At 37.5% G+C, this 18,721-nt stretch overlaps 1 protein-coding gene across 1 annotated transcript in view; it reads left to right on the top strand.

Annotated features, from left to right (window-relative positions):
• The window catches only part of FAM171B (family with sequence similarity 171 member B), a 44,057-nt gene extending 28,057 nt beyond the window's left edge, over positions 1 to 16,000 (top strand). Inside the window, exons 2-8 of the mRNA XM_067549064.1 lie at positions 4,607 to 4,840; positions 5,709 to 5,801; positions 6,809 to 6,967; positions 9,119 to 9,289; positions 11,532 to 11,648; positions 13,203 to 13,326; positions 13,701 to 16,000. Coding sequence (XP_067405165.1) covers positions 4,607 to 4,840; positions 5,709 to 5,801; positions 6,809 to 6,967; positions 9,119 to 9,289; positions 11,532 to 11,648; positions 13,203 to 13,326; positions 13,701 to 15,036 — 2,234 coding nt within the window. The 3' untranslated portion in view covers positions 15,037 to 16,000. The remainder of the gene's footprint in view (positions 1 to 4,606; positions 4,841 to 5,708; positions 5,802 to 6,808; positions 6,968 to 9,118; positions 9,290 to 11,531; positions 11,649 to 13,202; positions 13,327 to 13,700) is intronic.
• The last annotated feature ends 2,721 nt before the right edge of the window (positions 16,001 to 18,721 follow it).

The following is an 18,721-nucleotide window of genomic DNA, read 5'->3' as shown; positions in this document are numbered from 1 at the left end:
TCTCTTCCCCCTCGTCTTTATCCCTCCCGCCTTCCCCTGGGGATTAGTCCACACAAGCAGGATTCTCTTTGGTTGCTGTAATGGATTTGGAGGTACTCTATGATAATTTATGAATACTGTATGTTGGCCTGGTCATTGGCATGTTTTCTGTATGATTATTGGTTTAACTCACCAGGAAGCTGTCTGAAAAAATAGGAAGGAAGGAAAAGAATGGCTCAACCTCAGCCAACAGTTAAGTGTTGGTAAGGCACCATGCCAGAACTGGTAGCTTTCATGATTTTTACCTCTATCTCCAGCCAGCCTACAGCGTTTTGACCAGAAGGGTCAAAGCCTGGAGACAAACGCACACTCCTGCAGTATTAAAAGGGATTCTCTCTACAGAGAGGCAGTGGTTGTTTGGGAAAACCAGACTGAGATATAGGACCTCTCTGAGGATGCGTGAAGAAGTTAGACCTGCTTAGAGTACCATCAGGAGATGGTAAGTAAACATGTGTAGACTTTTTTTTTTTTTTTTTTAAAACATCCTTTTTTCTTCTTTAATTCTTTGCACTTACTGCTAAATAAACAATACTTTCTTTTAAGAAGGCTGTTTGCCCAGTCTATATCTCTGTTTATTGGCTCAGTCTAAGAGTGGAATACTTATGAAATTCTACCCCAGGAGAGGTGAAGGTATGAGGCCTAACACCTGAGGGAGTATGCGCAGACTTCAAAGGGACAGAGGTGCAGCTAGCCTGTAATGAAGACCACTGGCTTCATAGAAGACCTTAGAGGAAAGTCACAGACTCACTCTCCCAGCCCCTTTGTCCCAGGCTAAATGCTTTTTATTGGACACTTGTTTCTGTAACTACCATGTGTTTCACCGTGTGCTTGGGAGCCATCTGTAGAGCAGTGGATGGGATTATTCCCTCATTGTTTCCAGTTTATGTGCCTTCAATTTTATGGCTTCAGCCAGGAATTATGGCCTAATTCCAGAGTCCATTCCTCCAAATAATATTGGGAAGCCCCCCTTTTCTCTCTGTCACAACTGGGCAAGAGGACAAGGACCAGTGAAAAACTTCACAAGTCCTCAGCTAGTAAAACAAAATTCATGCTCTGGTAAGGGAGGGAGGCCCAAGTAGTCCTACCTAGGGGTCCTCTAAACCCAAAGGAAGATCCTTCTAGAAGTCTCCAGCACAGCACCCTAAGACTGTTACCTGCTAAAATTGAGGTAGTTAAATGTTTGTTTTTTCTTTTTGTTTTTTGTTACACGCCCAGATGAATTCTACAGAGATCATATCTGAAAAGACTGGTAGCGGATCCTGAGCATTATATTCATGGTTATAGTATTAGTGCAAATGCTGCAAAGAGATCGTTCAGTATCCTGGCATTTTCCTTTGCATTGTAAAATCACTTTTGAGGGGCTCATTGCAATGAACACATGTCCTATAAACACATAAATATTGTATAAGCTGCATAAGGAGTAGGAGTCAGGCCTACAGCACTCTGGACCTTCATTTCCAAAATGACAAGCTTTTCCCACTTGATCTAAAGGAGAAGTCATTTAGCTGACAAGCAACAGCAGGTTCTATTTCTTTCTTGTGGGCCACTCACTGATAGAGGGCAACATCACTGATCCAGACCTGCAGAAACAATATATTTAATCACATGAAAGCTGAACTAACTGGCTGCTTTTTGTTCCTATAGTCCTTTATTTTTCTTGATGCATATGTAATACACATTGGGATTAATGGAGGGTATATTCATGTGAAGGAAGAGGAAAATTAGCATATTAATTTTATGTAATTCCTGTGTGTATTTTTATTTATTGGCTTCATGGAGTTGAGGGAGGCCCATTATTCAGTAAAAACTAAATTAAGACTTTTTTTTCCAGACTTGTTGGATTCAGGAAAAAAAAGTTAGACATTTAGCATTAGATTTTTAAAAGATTAAAACTACATCGGTGGATAGCTGACATTTTAAAATGTTATGGCTATTCTTTATTTGCATGGTGCTTTGTGAAATCTGTGACTTTCAACAAGCCATCATTTTTGCCTGTTTTAAGTGGCAAGGTAGACAAACAAAAATATTCCTGTCCTGATGATAATGAAGGTGGCTTTGAACAGTGGTTTTAAAAACTTGGTTTTATATACTCTCTGCTAAATGCTTTATAAAGGCCAGTCTGGCCTTTTGAAAAAAGTGTAGTGATAAGTTATACTAAAGTTGCACAGATTCTGTTTCAGGAATTTAAAAAGAATTAGTAGTTTTTTTAATCATTCTTATTTTAAAATAGCATCTCAATGAAATTCTTCCTACTCTGAAGTTATTGACAGGCTAAAATCTCAACTGTCCCAATTATTATATTTTAAATTAGCTGATAGTATAATTATCAGATTTGTTATACTTGAACTCTGGTTTCTAATCTTGTAGATCTTATTGTTTTTTGAAGAGTTGATTAAACATTGAAAAAGTGTAGTAAATAACCTTTTATATTTAGTTGGTGATTGTGTAGATGGTGAATAATCATAGAGTTTAGCTAAAATGGAAAACCTTTAATTCGTGACAACTTGCATTTAGAGATTGTTATTGGGGGTTAAGATATCTGGAACTGTTACTCTGACAAGTACATTTTGAAAGGCTCTTCTGTTAGCTTTGGATGGTAAATAAATGTGTACTGTTCTATTTATGGATTTAGCTCAAGCTTTTGATACCGTTGATCATCTACTTGCTAATACAAAATCCTTGGGATTCGGCACAAATCTTAGAGTTTTGGATAGATTTTGAAATGACTTGTCTGAAAAAAGGCAGAGTGTGGTTTTTAAAAAAAAAAAACAAAAAACAAAAAACAAAAAAAACAACACTTTGGACCTGTTCTTGCAGATATTCGACGATCCAGTTTGGAATCTACAGGCCTGAGTCCTCCTTCACTGACATTTATTTTGTATCATCAGTTAGGCCCCAATTCAGCAAAGCATTAAGCTTGTGCTTAACTTAAAGCACAAGCCATATGTGCGTCGCTGTTTGGTGGAGTACTTAAGCACATGTATAATTGCTTTGGTAAATTGCACCTGTGCAAAGTGTTAGAACACCACCATTCTGGTTTGATAAAATTTTGTACCTTCTTTGAACCTGCATTATTTAGCAGAAGCTGAGGCAATGGCAACCACCTTCCTATATGTTCTCATCCTCAGCCAGAAATGGTATGGGAAAAACTGATCTTTTTAAATAGGTAGGCTGTCATGGCTACAGGGCTAACAGCACCCCTTGCTGGGGTGGAATTACTCATTTCTTCCATTCTTAGACCAAGTTGTGGCCTACAGTACTCTGTAGATAAAACATGTTTAACCCAACAGGTCCAACTGGGTTTGGGTGGCTACAGTGCATCCCTTCAAGAGTCTGACACCAATGGATTCTAGTGACCTAAAATGGTTTTCTTAAAGAAAAAGTGTTGTTTGTTTAACCATGGGAACAAAGCATAATATAAGAGAAAAGGGGTTTTAAAACAGCAAATGGTCTACACACATTTGTTGTTACTACTTCTTATTTCTGTTTCCGTAGCACGTAGGAGCTCCAGTCATGGACCCAGGATCTTGTTGTGCTAGATGCTGTACAAACGCAGAACAAAGAGACAATCCGTGTCCCAAAATGCTTATTTTCCCTAAAGGTTATTTTCCCTTTGTATTGGAAGCCTAAGAAGACCTAACTGCTTCAGACCCTCTGCAGGGTCTGTTCATATCAGTCTGTCCAAACAACTATTTTCCTTTCCTTCTTGACAGAGACTTTTAAACTGTTTATAGTCCTTTTGATCTGTGGGTTCCATATTGGCAAAACAAGCTGTGTAACTTGGCTGGAGTCAAGGAAGTGAGATCTTCTCAGTTAATGGCTCAGGCATTATCTTTTAGATAAGTGTTTACCTAGAGGTGTCTTATATAGAATCATTATCTTGCCTTGTTTTTCCCACAGCCTGCTATTAAATCACACCAACATATTCAATAACCAACTCAACACATAATATTTCTAAATTATTAGAGACAACTCTAAATCCACCACATAGGGTAAATAATGTTCTGAGTTGCAGAGATTATATTGGAAAGGCAGAGCACATTGTAATATGAGACTTCTTTCCTAAAAGGTACAGGAGATACTGGTTCCCAGTAGAGCTATCATTTATTTGAGTTTGGAACTGCAGCATCTGTTGATTGAGAGTTTCATATCTCAGTACGTCGTGTCAGTAGCATTCTTTTTCTCCTGCTCTTGCTAGGTTACAATTTTGAGCTATACATCACTTCTCTTAGAAAGTTGGTTTTGCAAGATGGCAGAAGAGAATGTAGAAAAAAGGAATCAAAAGTTGTTCTTTAGAATAAATATCCACTAAGCATAATTTTGCACTGCAGGTAGTGTTGAACGATCACATTGTTCTTCTTGGACAAATGCATTTTGAGTGCTAAAATTTGGGATGTGGGAAAAGGAGAAATATATGAAAGTAGACAACCAGTTAACCATAGAACATGGTTAATTTTGCCTGGTGTCAGCCTGGTAAATTAAAGTATGACAAAATATTGGTGCTTAGTTAAATATTCTACTAAGTCATGACTGGTTATGACCTATCCTCTTTTTCTTTTTTTCATAGGATCTGTTTTTATGCTGAAAGTTCAAGTAAATGACATCATCAGTCATCAGTATCTACGCCAAGCAACTGTAGAAGTGTTTGTTAACTACACAAAAACAAATTCCACATTCACTGGAAACAATGGAGTAGTATTAATAAAAGTTCCCTACAAGTTAGGTCTAAGTTTAACTATTGCATCTTACAAAGAGGGCTACATGTTAACACCATTGCCTTGGAAAACTGGGAGAATGCCAAGTAAGTAAACCCTTTAAAATCCTATTATTACACTGTATGCAATTGAAGCTTCTTCCTTCCTTGGGTAATCCATCTAATTGTAATGACCTGAGCATGGCTGAATGAAGTCAAAGTAGGTCATGACTGGATGCAGGTATAAAGGTAAATGACCCTTTAGCCTAGACAAAATTATAACATGGATTTTTAAAACTGAAATAAAAATACTTTTAATTGTTGTTGAAAATATCTGTCCACTATGCAAAAGAGATTATTCAGCAGTGGGGGCATGATTTGAAGAAAGTGCGTGTATGTGCATATACATACATGTATTTATATGTCACATATGTAATATATACGTGTGTGTATATTTCCCATACTCATAGCAGAGTGAGTGAAAGGTCAGCTATGGATATGGAAAGTACTAGGATCATGGAGCACCAAGAGGTTGAAATTTTCTCATGGCTCAGTGCTACTGCTTTGAACTCTTCCGTCCATCAATTTAGTTGTGTTTTAAGCAGTGTTTTATCACAAATGGCCTTCTTTTAACTATCACCTTTTGTTTTAATAAAAGTTCTATTAGGGTGTGTTTTAAAGTGCCAGTTTAAAAAAAAAAAAAAAAAAAAAAAAAAAAGATGGGCTGTCCAGGAACTGAAGCCATCTGTTTATTCACCGAATGTTTGCATCATGAACATTGAAACATAGTCCATACTGGCAAGCTGGTGTGATTCATCCCTGGACTAGAGGGACTGCTTGGTTCTTCTTTCTTCCCATACCGTCTTCCCTTTTGCCCACTTGTTCACCTGTCTTAGGAACTGTATGGTTGATCAGAACTTTTCAGAAACTTTTGCACATGTAATCAAATGTTCTTAATGTCTTACTTTTTCCACAGTATACTCATCTGTAACACTTTCACTGTTCCCACAAAGCCAAGCTAATATATGGCTGTTTGAAGATACTGTTTTAATTACTGGAAAACTTTCTGGTAAGTACAGCACTACATGGGATGGGATATAAATGCTTTTTGTATGTAAAACGGTGTGCCTTAACTAATAAATACAACTGTTTTTGCCAGTAAATTATTATTCTGTGGGAAGGATTCAGTGACCTCTCAAATGTTGTTGTTTTTTGTACACCTAGGGGCTCATTCATGAATGTTTTTCTAACTTGTGCTCAAATAGCCAACTCAGTGAGCAAAGCAAAAGCCTTCTGGAAGAAGTCTCCACTAAAAAGAAATAGACATATTACTTATGGTCAAATTCTGAACTGGTGTAAATTGACACAGCGTGGCTGAATTGGGGCTGTGCTGATGTACACCAGCTGAAGAGCTGGCCCTCAGGTTCTGTATTTATTATAGGAAGCAAAGCTCCTTCCAAATCTTCCAGCTTGCCATGGCTGTGAGTGTTATTTACAGCCATGTAGGCATTAGACTATTATCTCTAAATTTATTATGTATCTCTGACCTTCTTATCTCAAATTATAAGAAAGTCTGAATAGAAAGCTGCTGATTTTGCACTCTGTGCCGGTGGAGGGAAGGAGGAGAGGGAGAGATTAATGGATTGAAGACATCTCCTTTGGAGAACCCGTGCTATTAAAAACACCAGAAATCTCAGAGGAGATCATTGCACTAGCATGCATGTGCATTATTTCACTGAAAGGTTGTGGTAGTCTTCGATATGGTTAACCAAGATAGTTATTAGAAATTTATCCACTTCAGGGAAGATTGAAGCCAGAGCATGTTTGCTGTAGTGAAGAGTGTTTGGCAAAGCCAAGGGTTAGGGATGGGAGCAAGAAGTAGTTGTTCTGTGTTCAGAGAAAGTTGTATATACGCTAGCGGAAGGCATTGGATTAGAACTAGTTTGCAAACACTGCAGAGGAGCGGGGTGAAGTAGTGTGTTGTGCAGAAGGATGTCTGGACAGTTCTGCTATAGAAAGCATTATTTCTGATTCAACCATTGCTAATTAAAAATGTTACTCTTTTTTTTTTTTCAGATGCGAAATCTCAACCAACTGTTCAGTTTCCCAAATTTTTAATAAAGCTCCCTATAAACCACCAGATTACAAACATGACAGCCTATCTGACAGTGCCACAGCAGTTTTTGAAAGTGGACAATTTTCTTTATACAACGGGAATTCTTCTAAATAAATCAGGTATATTTAATTTATTTTAGAATCTGCACTTTTAAAACATAATGCAAGGAAGTATGTGCTTTATGTAAATGCACATTCTAGAGTCATGAGGGCCTGACGTTGCTCCCATTTCACTCAATAGCAAAACTCCTTTTGACTTCCGTGAGAGCTGGATTGAACTAATAAATGTTATGTTGTAGATGAGTAATTCATGTCACTTTACATCTCCTTCACATCTACTAGGAAGAACATAATAAATAATACCTCATTTCAAGATGCATAAATATTCTTACAGAGAACCGTGTGCTGCCTTCCCTCTGTGGGAGTTCCACGCATGGCATAACCCCTAAGTACAACTGTAGGGCCTGATACTGCAATATGCAGAACACTTTCAACTCTCATTCATTTTTGGGAGTTGCAGGTGTTCACAATTTTCCAGAATGCTTTCTGAACTGCATGGCCAGATCCTCAAGTGTAAATTGGCTTAGGTCTATTGAAGTCAAGGGAGCGTCACCAATTTACATCATCTGAAAAGCTGCCTATATTTTTCTGTTTAACTCTTTCATCTAGCTGGTGTGGGCATTTTGACCCACCCATCATAAGGATAACACAGAAACTATAATTTGACTTGTAGACAGTTAGTCCATGCAGTATTATTGATTTACTTGCAGTCAATCCATGGAAGCCTATTTAAACATGGTGAAACCAAATAGGCACTTTACATGTATGGAGAAATAAAATATGTTCTCCACACACATCTGTTTCAGTGAATAAAAATATGTTTTGAAAAAGTTCTAAGTTGTTTCATGGGTCGGTAGCAATATAATAATCCTCAGTACATCAGTAGTGCTACACCTTTTTAAAGCACTCTTAAATAAGCCACTGACTGCATTACTAATATTTATTCATGCTTACTATCTAATCCACATAGCTATTTTGGTATCCAGGAGATCACAATGCTATACCCTTTATTCCATTCCACTTATATGTTTTTCTTTCTCTTCCCAATGCCCACTATACAGCAAGGCTCTTAAAAATTCACTGCAGTTTTATGGTTTTATTAATATGCATTGGATGATGTCACTGACATGGCTTCTGGCTAAATTATCTGAGCTTCATATTCTAGTTTGTTTACTTTATAATTAATCAACATCTTCACAAATACCAGTACCCTATTTGTGTGGATATTTTACAATGTTTTAAAAAATTGTTTATAATACATCTTTTGAACTTGAAGCATCAGAGATAAGCAGTGTTCTTCCCTTAAATTCTTTAAAAATTATTCATATAGTCCTGAAGGAATAGGCTCTATCTTATAGCAGGTAGAAGTTAACTGGTATCTGATACACTGACAGTTTTCTTGCAACTAGTTTCTAACAGTGTGCAAAGCTCTAATATAATTCTGCTACTTAATAATTCTGTTTGTTTCTCTTCGGCAAGTTGTCACACTGTGGATTCTGAAGTATTTGCATCACATAGTATCTGTTGTTGCAAATTAGTGCAAGAAGAATGAAGGGAGACAAACTTACAGCCCACACAATAAAGCAATGCAAACACAGCGGTTCCTTTGAATATTTTGACAAGCCATAAGTACTGTACCTCATGATTAACTCTACAGAAACTTCTAAAAAAACAAACTAATCCTTTCAGTAAATTTTATTAACAGACTTATTTGAATACTGTAAAAGACATGCAAATATATCACAAATACTGGAACTTCAGTTTGATTCATCTGTATCAGAACCCCCCTTAATGTGTGTGGACTCACAGATCGTTCGGCTTTGTTTGCAATATTCAACATAGAATAGTTATTCTGGTACCTGAGATTTAAAGTACCTGTTACCAGGTATAGCTCCCAAAAGCCAAATTTGCCTAATTTTGTAATTTGTGGATACTGTTGAACCACCTCTGTTTAAAAGATATATTTCTCTTTTACAGGCTTTGAATAGGAATGATCAATTGCTGTTTACCAATGATTTAAAAAGTATTCAGTGAAGAAATGAAATGCTTAAGTCTTGAGTTTTCTCAAGTTATATTGACATCTAGTGGTACAGACTATACATTCTCATGATAGCTTGCCTTTAGTTACAAATTAAGATACATTTTTGAAAAATTGAAATTCGATCTAGAATGTGCAGTATTTATGGACACATTATTTCTTATGTTGCTTAGGTTTTAAAAGCATTGAGTTGACTCCTCTTGCTGCAATATGTGTAAACCTCCTATCAGCTGGGAAAGAATTGAAAGTGACTGGTCCCATTCATATTACGCTGCCTCTCCTATCGACAAGTAGGGTAAAATCAGGAGATGCTATACCTGCATGGACATTTGACATGAAAACTGGTATGTCTTTGGAATCCCACTTTAATGCTGTGTATATGCACTACAATATGTAGTATTAGTGTGATGTAGAGTTGTGTATATATCATTGCACATATAGAATAATGCAAAGCACTAAAATCTGTTAGTTTTGTTTTGTTTTTTTCTGAGTAGGGTCACAGATACTTTAGCAGGACTTTCCTGGTTGTAAATATTTATCTTGTATTTTTGTTTTTTCAAAATGACACCCCCTGCTTTGATTAATTCAACCAGAAACACTGTTAGGCATGTAAATGAGTTATATCAAACAGTAGTTTTAAGGATCACATGTTGGTCTTCATTTTCACAGTACCATAAGTGTTTGGGACAAGATACATTTTTAAAAATGATGTAAATTTAAGCATGATTATGATGTCTTGGCTCATTGTTTCACAAACAGACATTCAAAATTAAGAATTATTTGAATATATTGTGCTCCAGGATCATACCTCTAAAGTTCACTTGAAATAAAATGTTAACACTGGGACTGACATAGCTTTAGTATTTAGTCTGTTTTATTACTATTATTATTTTTACGATTATTGCAAGCAGTTCAGAAAGCAAAGTAGTTATATAGTAGAAATAATAGACTTAAATGAGAGCTTTTCTTTTGCTGAAATCTGACCTAGAAATGTCTCCATGTCAGATATTTATAGTAATAACTAAACTGAGACAGACCAGTGGTCCATGTTGCCTGGTTCAGATGCACTAGAGGAAGTAAAAAACCTCTAATGCATCTCATCTTGCAGTACTATAATGACAGGTGGGTCCTGACTTTAACTGGCAATCAGCTTATGCCTGAAATACAAGACTATGTAATGATATCCCAGCTCCTATAATTGCAAGTACTGTTCTAATTCATATAGATCTAATCCTTTTTTGACTCTTACTAAAGTATTTGCATCAATATTACTTCAAGTATTCTTGTATTAAACTGATTTTTCAGACCTGTTATAAGATAACTGAAAATTACATCACTCTGTTTAAAGAGCACTAAATTACATTCCTCTTTATATAAATTAATATTCCTATATTTTTCTTAGTACATGTTGTTTTCTATGGAGTAGAAAGTAAAAAATGGTAATTCTCTTGTTATTGTAAAAAGGTGACTACAAATCTTTATTACTTTGCATAGATCTTTTTTATCTCATTGTAGCTAGGACTTTTGCAGAGAGAGATTCTCGTGAGAATTCATGTTGTACTTCTTATAAAACTACCTTTAAAGCATGGAATAATTTTCTTTTTCCTATACATACGGGTTCGTATATCAGTTGTTGTTACCATTTTCTTTCCTTCACGTTATATACCCCCTGCTTACAAATGAGTGGGTGTCTTGGCATGGGACTAATTCTGCTATCTTCTCATCTAATATCTTACCTCTTCATTCTGTACCTTGTAAAATAGTTCCTATATGGGGTTTTTTTTTCCCACTTTGAGAATTTCACAAATGGTTACACAACAAACGTATCCACGGTTGCTAAACACACTTCTTTGCTATCTCTTCTACATTATGCAAGTACAGTACAATATGTTGCAGAAGCTTCGCATGCCCCAAAACCTGTCATTTGCACTGCAAGACAGATGGTGTGGGATCTGTGGTCTAATAATAAGTCTTCCTTGGGCTAATTGAGCTGTTTCAGCCTTGGACAATTGAAATAGAAAAAAATATTCAAGGCAGGATATTGTTGATCCCATTGCAGTCTAATGGATTACCATTACTTGTCCATTGTATGCTAATAGCTAATGCTAGACTGTTCTATTCATTGTGCTTAAACTACCCACCGTTAATGAACTTAGGCCTTGCACTACATTAACAGAAGGTATGAATTAAAATTGATTGTTTTGATGTAAGTCTGTGTAGACTCTTTTTAAAAATTTTTATTATTATTATTATTTTGGAATAAAAGTGGCTAAAGTCAATTAACAAACCACTAGGTTGACTTTAGCCACCTTTACTCTAAAATAAATGTCCACACGTAGAATTGTACTGAAATATCTAAATCAGTTCTAGGAAACAGATTTAATTAAATGGTGCAGGTTTGTGTGTCAGCCAGGCCTCAGTGTGTAAGATTAAAGTCCCAGAAAAGCTTGATTTTAAATGGTTCCTTTTTGATTTTCCATACTTTTTCTGATTACTTGTTTTATGTAATGCCTCTTTCTGTGGTAGAACCATATATTAAGCTTTTCATGGGACATGGTTTTGTTTTATGGCTGCCTTCTTTTTCAGGTGCTTGGGTAAGTCGTGGGCTGGGAATGGTCAAGGATGCAAATGACCATTTAATATGGACGTTTGTTGCACCGCACTTGGGATATTGGATAGCAGCTCCGGTGCCTGGAACCATAGGTATTGCATTGGAACACACGAATTATTGAATTATCCAAATGATATTTTAATAGCCGTTTGTCAGTATAGTGTTCATGTTGAAAAATAGAGGAAAATTGGATGCAGGTGGCTTCAATCTGCTGATAGTCATTGTTAATCAGATGGAATTCTGAAGGTGCCTCTGCTTCTGTATACAACATACATGTGCACATTCATGTCTTTTAACTGCTAGTGATACAGCTGTCTTGGGGATTGCAGGGAACACCACCCAGCATCACTTTGAAACAGGAAATATTGTCTGTAGAATCTTTTCCAATAAGATGGAAAAAATATTAATCCGGATCAGCTGGTGCCTCAGAACAGATTTGGTCTCCCCCATCTTCCCCATTCTCAGACCTCTTATCACAGGGGTGTCAAACATCCACCCCGGGGGCCAGATATGGCCCACCAACCTTTTTGGTCCGGCCGCTGGCAGCAGCCTGTGCTGCTGCGACATCTTGCAGCGTTGTGCTCTGTGGTGGCGTCGTGTGCAGCTGCGAGATCTCGCGACAGTGCGCGACGCCGCCAGAGAGTACAACGCCCCGAGATCTCGCGGCAGCGCGCAATGCCACAGGATCTGTTTGCTCTGGTGGCAGTGCGTGGAGCGCTGTGTGCACGAGACACAGCGCTCCAAAAGGCGGGAGAGGGACAGTGTGGTCTTGGGGCATCGCACAGTACTATCATTCTTACTCATTGATTGATTCTTTTCATCGTAAAATAGTAGTAGTTGTAGAAGTGAATTCACTGCAGTTTTTATATCGCTGATATCTAGCAAATAAAATATAATGCTACATAAAAATGGCTGTGCCTAGTATTTCGATTTATGGTATGCATGGCCCACTTGAAGTACATTTAATTCAAATCTGGCCCACCATAGCAAATGAGTTTGACACCCCTGTCTTATCAGATATATTTTTGGTGGGAGAGAGAGCCAAACCCTGTTAAGTATTATATTTAGTACTGTCATCTTCTGGGCATGCTCTAGAAGAGAAGTATCAACATAAAGAACTGAAAAGCAGCTGGAGCCATATGCCTGCTTTACATGTAGGGAGGAGGATCGGATGGGATTGAATTGATTGGCCCCACTCGTTACTGCTTATATGGAAGAGTCTGAGCTTGGGCACTTAGAGTTGTACTTATCCTAGGAGTGGGCATTCATGTGAACAACTTTTGAAGGAGAGAGTGTAATTTCAGAATTTTAAAATTCAAGCGATATGATATGACAGTAGCTCAGAGCAGAAGGTTCAGGAAGTAGGATTTTGAAATAAATTTGGACGTAAAGCATGAACATCACTTGACTGGAACTGAGAAAATGCAAAGGCAATATGTCCGTGATTGTGACATCAGCCCCTGAAGTGTGATTTTTATATTGGTGATGGTTCCCACACTTCCATACTGGCTAAAATGCCCGATAGCAGGATAGTGCAAAGGAGCAGAACAGCAGCTAGAAAACTACAGTACAATTGATCAAATGCAGTTTTGCATCAGAAACACAATTCTTATTTCTTGACATCTAATTTTTGTTTGGTTTTCTAGATTCAATTATTAGTGCAGTTTCCAAGGACATAACAGCGTATCACACAGTATTTCTTACAGCCATACTGGGAGGGACTGTAATCATTATCATTGGATTCTTCACTGTTCTTCTCTGTTACTGCAGGTAAGGAAATAGAAAAGCTATAATATGCTCAGTATGAATGGAGTTTAAAGTTAACAAATAGAGACTCTTTTGAGGAAAAGTAATTGTTTTCTTAGTAATATCTAGGAAGTGTGTATGTTTGTAAAGTCTTTCTCAAACAGTCTTACTAATTTAAATATATACACTATATTAATACGCAGTATAATCACATAAATTATTTCAGTGATTTTTTGAACAGGTTTAAGTTTGTACCTAGCTGCTTTCAAACTGTACATCATACAATTAATTAGTCTGTGAAGTGTTAAGTGAAATTAATGCTCAGTACAAATACTGCACTCATCACTAGTATTTTGAATCATATTTTCTACAATTATCTTCCCTTTTCTTTTGCATAGGGATAAATGTGGTCGGTCACATAAGAGGGAAAAAAATACAACTAAACTGGAAGCCTTGAAAAAGGACCAGACAACATCAACAACTCACATTAATCACATCAGTGCTGTCAAGGGGTCAGTAAAGCTAGAGGATAAATCACAGTTCTACATGCCCAAGGTTTCCTCCTACAGCCCTCAAAGAAAGACTTCTATGGAAACAGAGGACAAAAAAGCCCGGGACAATTTTAAAATCTACACAGAAAATGTTTCATATCAATCATCCAGTCAGAGTGGTCACTCAAGGAATTCAACCCAGTCCTTGGAGCCTAATGCTGGAGTTAGACAATTAGAGCAGTCCAGGCACATTAACAGCAGTGTTTCCCAATTTCCCAGGGACACTCAAGACCAGAACCGATATCTTGCAGTGAATGAAGAGATGTATGGGCTTTCCCATATCCCAGAACAACTAATGCATATTTACAGTCAGCCTATTGCCGTCCTTCAAACCTCTAACCTGTTCCATTCTCCAGATCAGTTACATGCTGCTAAGTCAGCCACTTTGCCAAGAAAAGGGTCATTAGTCTACAACCCAATGATGGAGCCCATGAATCGAGACAGCTATACACAGACACTACCCAAAATGCCAGTGCACTCTCATCTACAGCCCCCTGCCTGCAGAGATGAGAAAGCCACATTAGATAGTCAACAGAGCTTATCCTCTCAAACTCCAAACTGGGGTCGATATACCAATAATTTGCTGGAGTCTGTCTCTGTTCCTGGGACACTGAACGAAGCAGTGGTAATGACACCATTTTCATCTGAACTTCAAGGTATTTCAGAGCAAACATTACTGGAGCTTTCTAAAGGAAAGCCATCCCCACACCCCAGAGCATGGTTTGTGTCATTAGATGGAAAGCCAGTAGCTCAAGTGAGGCACTCTTTTATAGATCTGAAAAAAGGCAGAAAAACGGAAAGTAATGACACTAGTCTGGACTCTGGCGTGGACATGAATGAGCATCATCCCAGTCGAAAATTGGAGAGAGAGAGAACTTTCATTAAAAGCATGCATCATTCTAAGGTCCTTTATTTTGAAGATTTGGATCTGAGTAGCAGCGAAAGTGGGACTACGGTTTGTACCCCTGAGGATCAGTCCACGAGACACCTATTGGATGGAGGAAGTGGGCCAGTCATAGAACAGCACACTAAAGAACCACCAAGAAGAAAAAACACAATAAAAGAGCAGGAGTCCAGTACTCCTTCAGCTAAAAAAAAAGGTAGACCACCTATGGCTAAAAGAGATAGTCAAACCAATATCTGGAAAAAGAGAGAGGAGAGACCACTTATTCCTATAAATTGAAACACAGTGTGTTTAGTGTTCTTGTTTTTTCTAGCAGTTCGTGCACTCTTTCCTCTTTGCTTCTTGTTGTAAATTTGCAATGTTGGATTTATAAAGAGCAGTCAAAATGGTTTTCTAGTATCAGGTAAAGTTACATTTCTTAATGCGTGGACTAAGGATTAAGACTTCAACTGAGCAGTGGATATAAAATGTGAATTTGTCACCGAGAAATGCTAATATGGTTTGTTTAAATTGTTCATTCTTGGGGTACACTTCTGGGGAAGCACAGCTAGAAAATTAGGCACTCAAAAAAAGAAAATATTTTACTTTTTGTAGGCATACTACTGGATAAGGATGTGGAAATGTTTCCAAAATAGTGTCCCTAACTGGAGTGACTAGCGGGCTATTGTGTAGGATTTACAAATAACTTTTACTGGTGCCCTGACCCTAATAATTACTTCTTTGTATAATGTTTTATCACATTAATCTCAACGTGTTCTTGGAAATAATCAGGGACTTGATATCTACTCCAGACACTTGTTAAGTCTGCCAAAATCTTCCTTTTCATGTGTTACTCAATGCATATTGAGTCAAATTTGGCCCTCTATCATAGTGTGTTGAGTTACTTCTGCTTTACACTGGTGTAATTAGGATAAAACTTGACCCACGGTGTATATAGAAAATACCATTGTAAACATGGGCAAAGAGATACTTTTTCAGAAGAGGTACTTTTAGTAGGAATGATCTGTACACTTACATTCATTCACTTTTCAATGTTTTTAAAAACAAATAGTAAATTTGATCACATTGGCTAATGTGCCTCCTTTTCAAGTTTGAGCTACTTTTTATGGTAGGCTGTGCATAAAGAGGTGTTAAATAGGCTTAAAAAACCTGGTTGCTTATTGTTTAGACTTTTGAGCATGTGGAAGCTGAACTCTGAACTTGGTCCACCATATACCAGAGAGACTTGATTATGAGTTATTGCTGAGTTAAACAGCTACCAGAAGTTGTGAATGCATGAATGTAACTAACATATGTATAGAGGAAGGAAATGTCCATCCAAATATATTTTTTGTTTTAAATGGTCATTTTGTCAAAGTGATAGATTTAGCTTTGGCTAACAGAAAAGTAGACACACACTTTAATGTGCTTCACATGAAATAGAAATTTAAGATGTTTCTCTGAAGAAATAAGTCACAGCATTTTGGCTTTGGCAATTTGATTATAAAGAATGGATTTAAAAATTGTCATAGTAGGAATTTTTTTTTTAAAAAAGCTTTTGATTGTCTATAGTAAATATAATTAAAGTAACTGACCCCAAAATATGTATGCATATATACACAGTCATCTTCACTCAGGAAACAATACCATCAGACTTGGTGAACACTCATGTCCATTGAGATTTGGTACCATTCCTTCTTTTACTAGAAGAATTTGCAAACCAAATTGCAAACCGTAGTAATACATTGATGTTTCTGACTCTTCTTAGTATGCCATTGCTTCCTGAATATATGAAATCATTATTGATCTCATGAATGTAACAGTGAAAAACAAATGTTCAAAGAGAAATATTAAATATAAGTAGATTATCATTTGGCCACAGAATACCGAATCAGAAAGATTATACAAGTCATCTGCCTTACAGTTGAGCATGGGTATTTGCCATGTTCGCTTGCCTTCAGTAATGTATTTAGATTAGTGTAACTATTTCTATAGAAAATGTTAGTAACACATCTCCTGCATCAAATTCCATCCACTGGATTCTATGCATGCCTACTTTCTTTAACCCCAAAGCAGAGTGAATATTTTTCTCCGATGAATTCCTTAGCCATTATGAATCCGTCACATTTCAAAACAGATAGACATTTAAAATTTGAATGTCAAGGTTACAAGTCATTGTCACTGTGTCAGTGCTTTCATTGTGGCATCAGTTCTGGTCTGTTCTTCAAATACAGAGCCATTGATGCTAATATAACGTCCTTGACAAGCTAAGCGTTTGTCAGATACCAGTCAATATCGAGCATATGCCTCTACAAGTCACTTTGTGCACCTACAGCAGTTTGAGGCTGATGAAAGTTAATTTGCAGGTTCCACTGTGGAATTTTTCTGTGCATAAGTCCATTATGTAGAGTAGGAAAAAGGTGATTCCTCAGACCTATTATATGTGGCTCATTATGGGAGTGACAGGACACAAGCCAAAATAATGGCTTGATTAACACCTGCAAGCTCAGAGGGATGGAGTTTGGCATTCCGCTGTTCCTACAAGGGGTCATTCTATCCCAAAGCAAGTATTCACTCCCACAGGATTGTGTATGTCTGTTGAGAGGCTCAGTTTTAGGGGCCATGCCCATGGAAGCTGCCTGAAATATGACTGAACAGGTTGGTGCATCTACCTGATGAGCTGTGCTAGCTAGCTCCAGGATCCCACCTTCAGCAGGACACTGAAGGGGTTGCACTCTTGCACAGTCATCCCCAAAACAAACTTTGTGCTGTTTGGGGTCAACAGGCAGAATCGGACCCTATAGAGGTGGCAATACAAAGTGATCCCTTCAGAGGACGTATGCGAATAGTTCATTTCAGCTGATACGCTCAGATTTGGTTTCTTAGGCTAACAGACGCCAGCAGATTTGGCTTCCAGCAGCGACATGGATCAAAAATATATAACTTTTTTTAATGCAAAATCATACAGGTAGTGTATATTTTGCATGTTTAGACTTCATGAGATCATATTTTGACTCATACATGAATGATTGATTGTTAAAATAGCCCCCTTTATACACATTGCAAGGCAATACACGTTGTTTGCAATGTTGTAATCACGTTGATTCCAGGATAATAGAGACACAAGATAGGTGGGTAAGGCAATACATATTTGGTATTAAAAATGACACTTCCTGTGGGTACATGAAGCACGTTAGGGGGAAGGTGGGTGAGGTAATGTCTTTTATTGGATCAATTTCTGTTGGTGAAGCAGACAAGCTTTTGAGCTCTTCTTCAGATCTGGGAAAGGTACTCCAAGAGTCACATAAATCAAGGTGGAACGGATTATTTAGCATAGTAGTAAACACATATTCTAAGGGACCATTCAAGGTGAAGGGGCCAGTGAAGAGCCCTGCAGTCATAGGAAAAAAAAAAGTGGGGAGGGGACAGGTTAGTGAGTTACAGATAATTGTAATAAGCCATAAATCCAGGGTCTTTATTAAGACCATGATTTTTTTAGTGTCTAAGAATATTATGAATTTGTGTCCAGGCTCTTCTTTTGAAGGTGTTGTGCAGCTGCAGCATAAGGCACGTGTTTCTACCACGGAGGTTCTAGGACAGCTGAAACACTTCTCAGGCAATATCGTCACTGCAGTATCTAAATGTTGGTTTGTATCTCTGTTGGGAGTCTTCTTGTCCGGTGTCAGTATTGGGTTTTTCTGTACTATACCCACCAGCCATCAGTTTGGTGATAATTGCAGTAGTCAATCTGCCATAGTGGCCTTACTGCAGCCATCTTTGTTTGTTTTGCAGCCCCCACTTGCTAGTGCCATTTTTGTTGCTCTTTCTCTTGATTTGAGGGCATGAACTGCTTAAGTATTACTAGCAATTGTATGGTGGTGCACTCTATCCCCGTCCTCTGATACCCAGAAACTTCTCAGACTCTCCAATGATGGACACTTTCACGTTATTTATTTATATTCCAACACCAATACCAACACAGTTT

This window comes from Emydura macquarii, unplaced genomic scaffold (genome assembly GCF_026122565.2).
Source record: "Emydura macquarii macquarii isolate MOO-44397 ecotype Brisbane River unplaced genomic scaffold, CSIRO-AGI_Emac_v2 contig_1253, whole genome shotgun sequence".
Taxonomy (NCBI): domain Eukaryota; kingdom Metazoa; phylum Chordata; order Testudines; family Chelidae; genus Emydura; species Emydura macquarii.
This window is presented reverse-complemented; position numbering and strand designations above follow the sequence as displayed.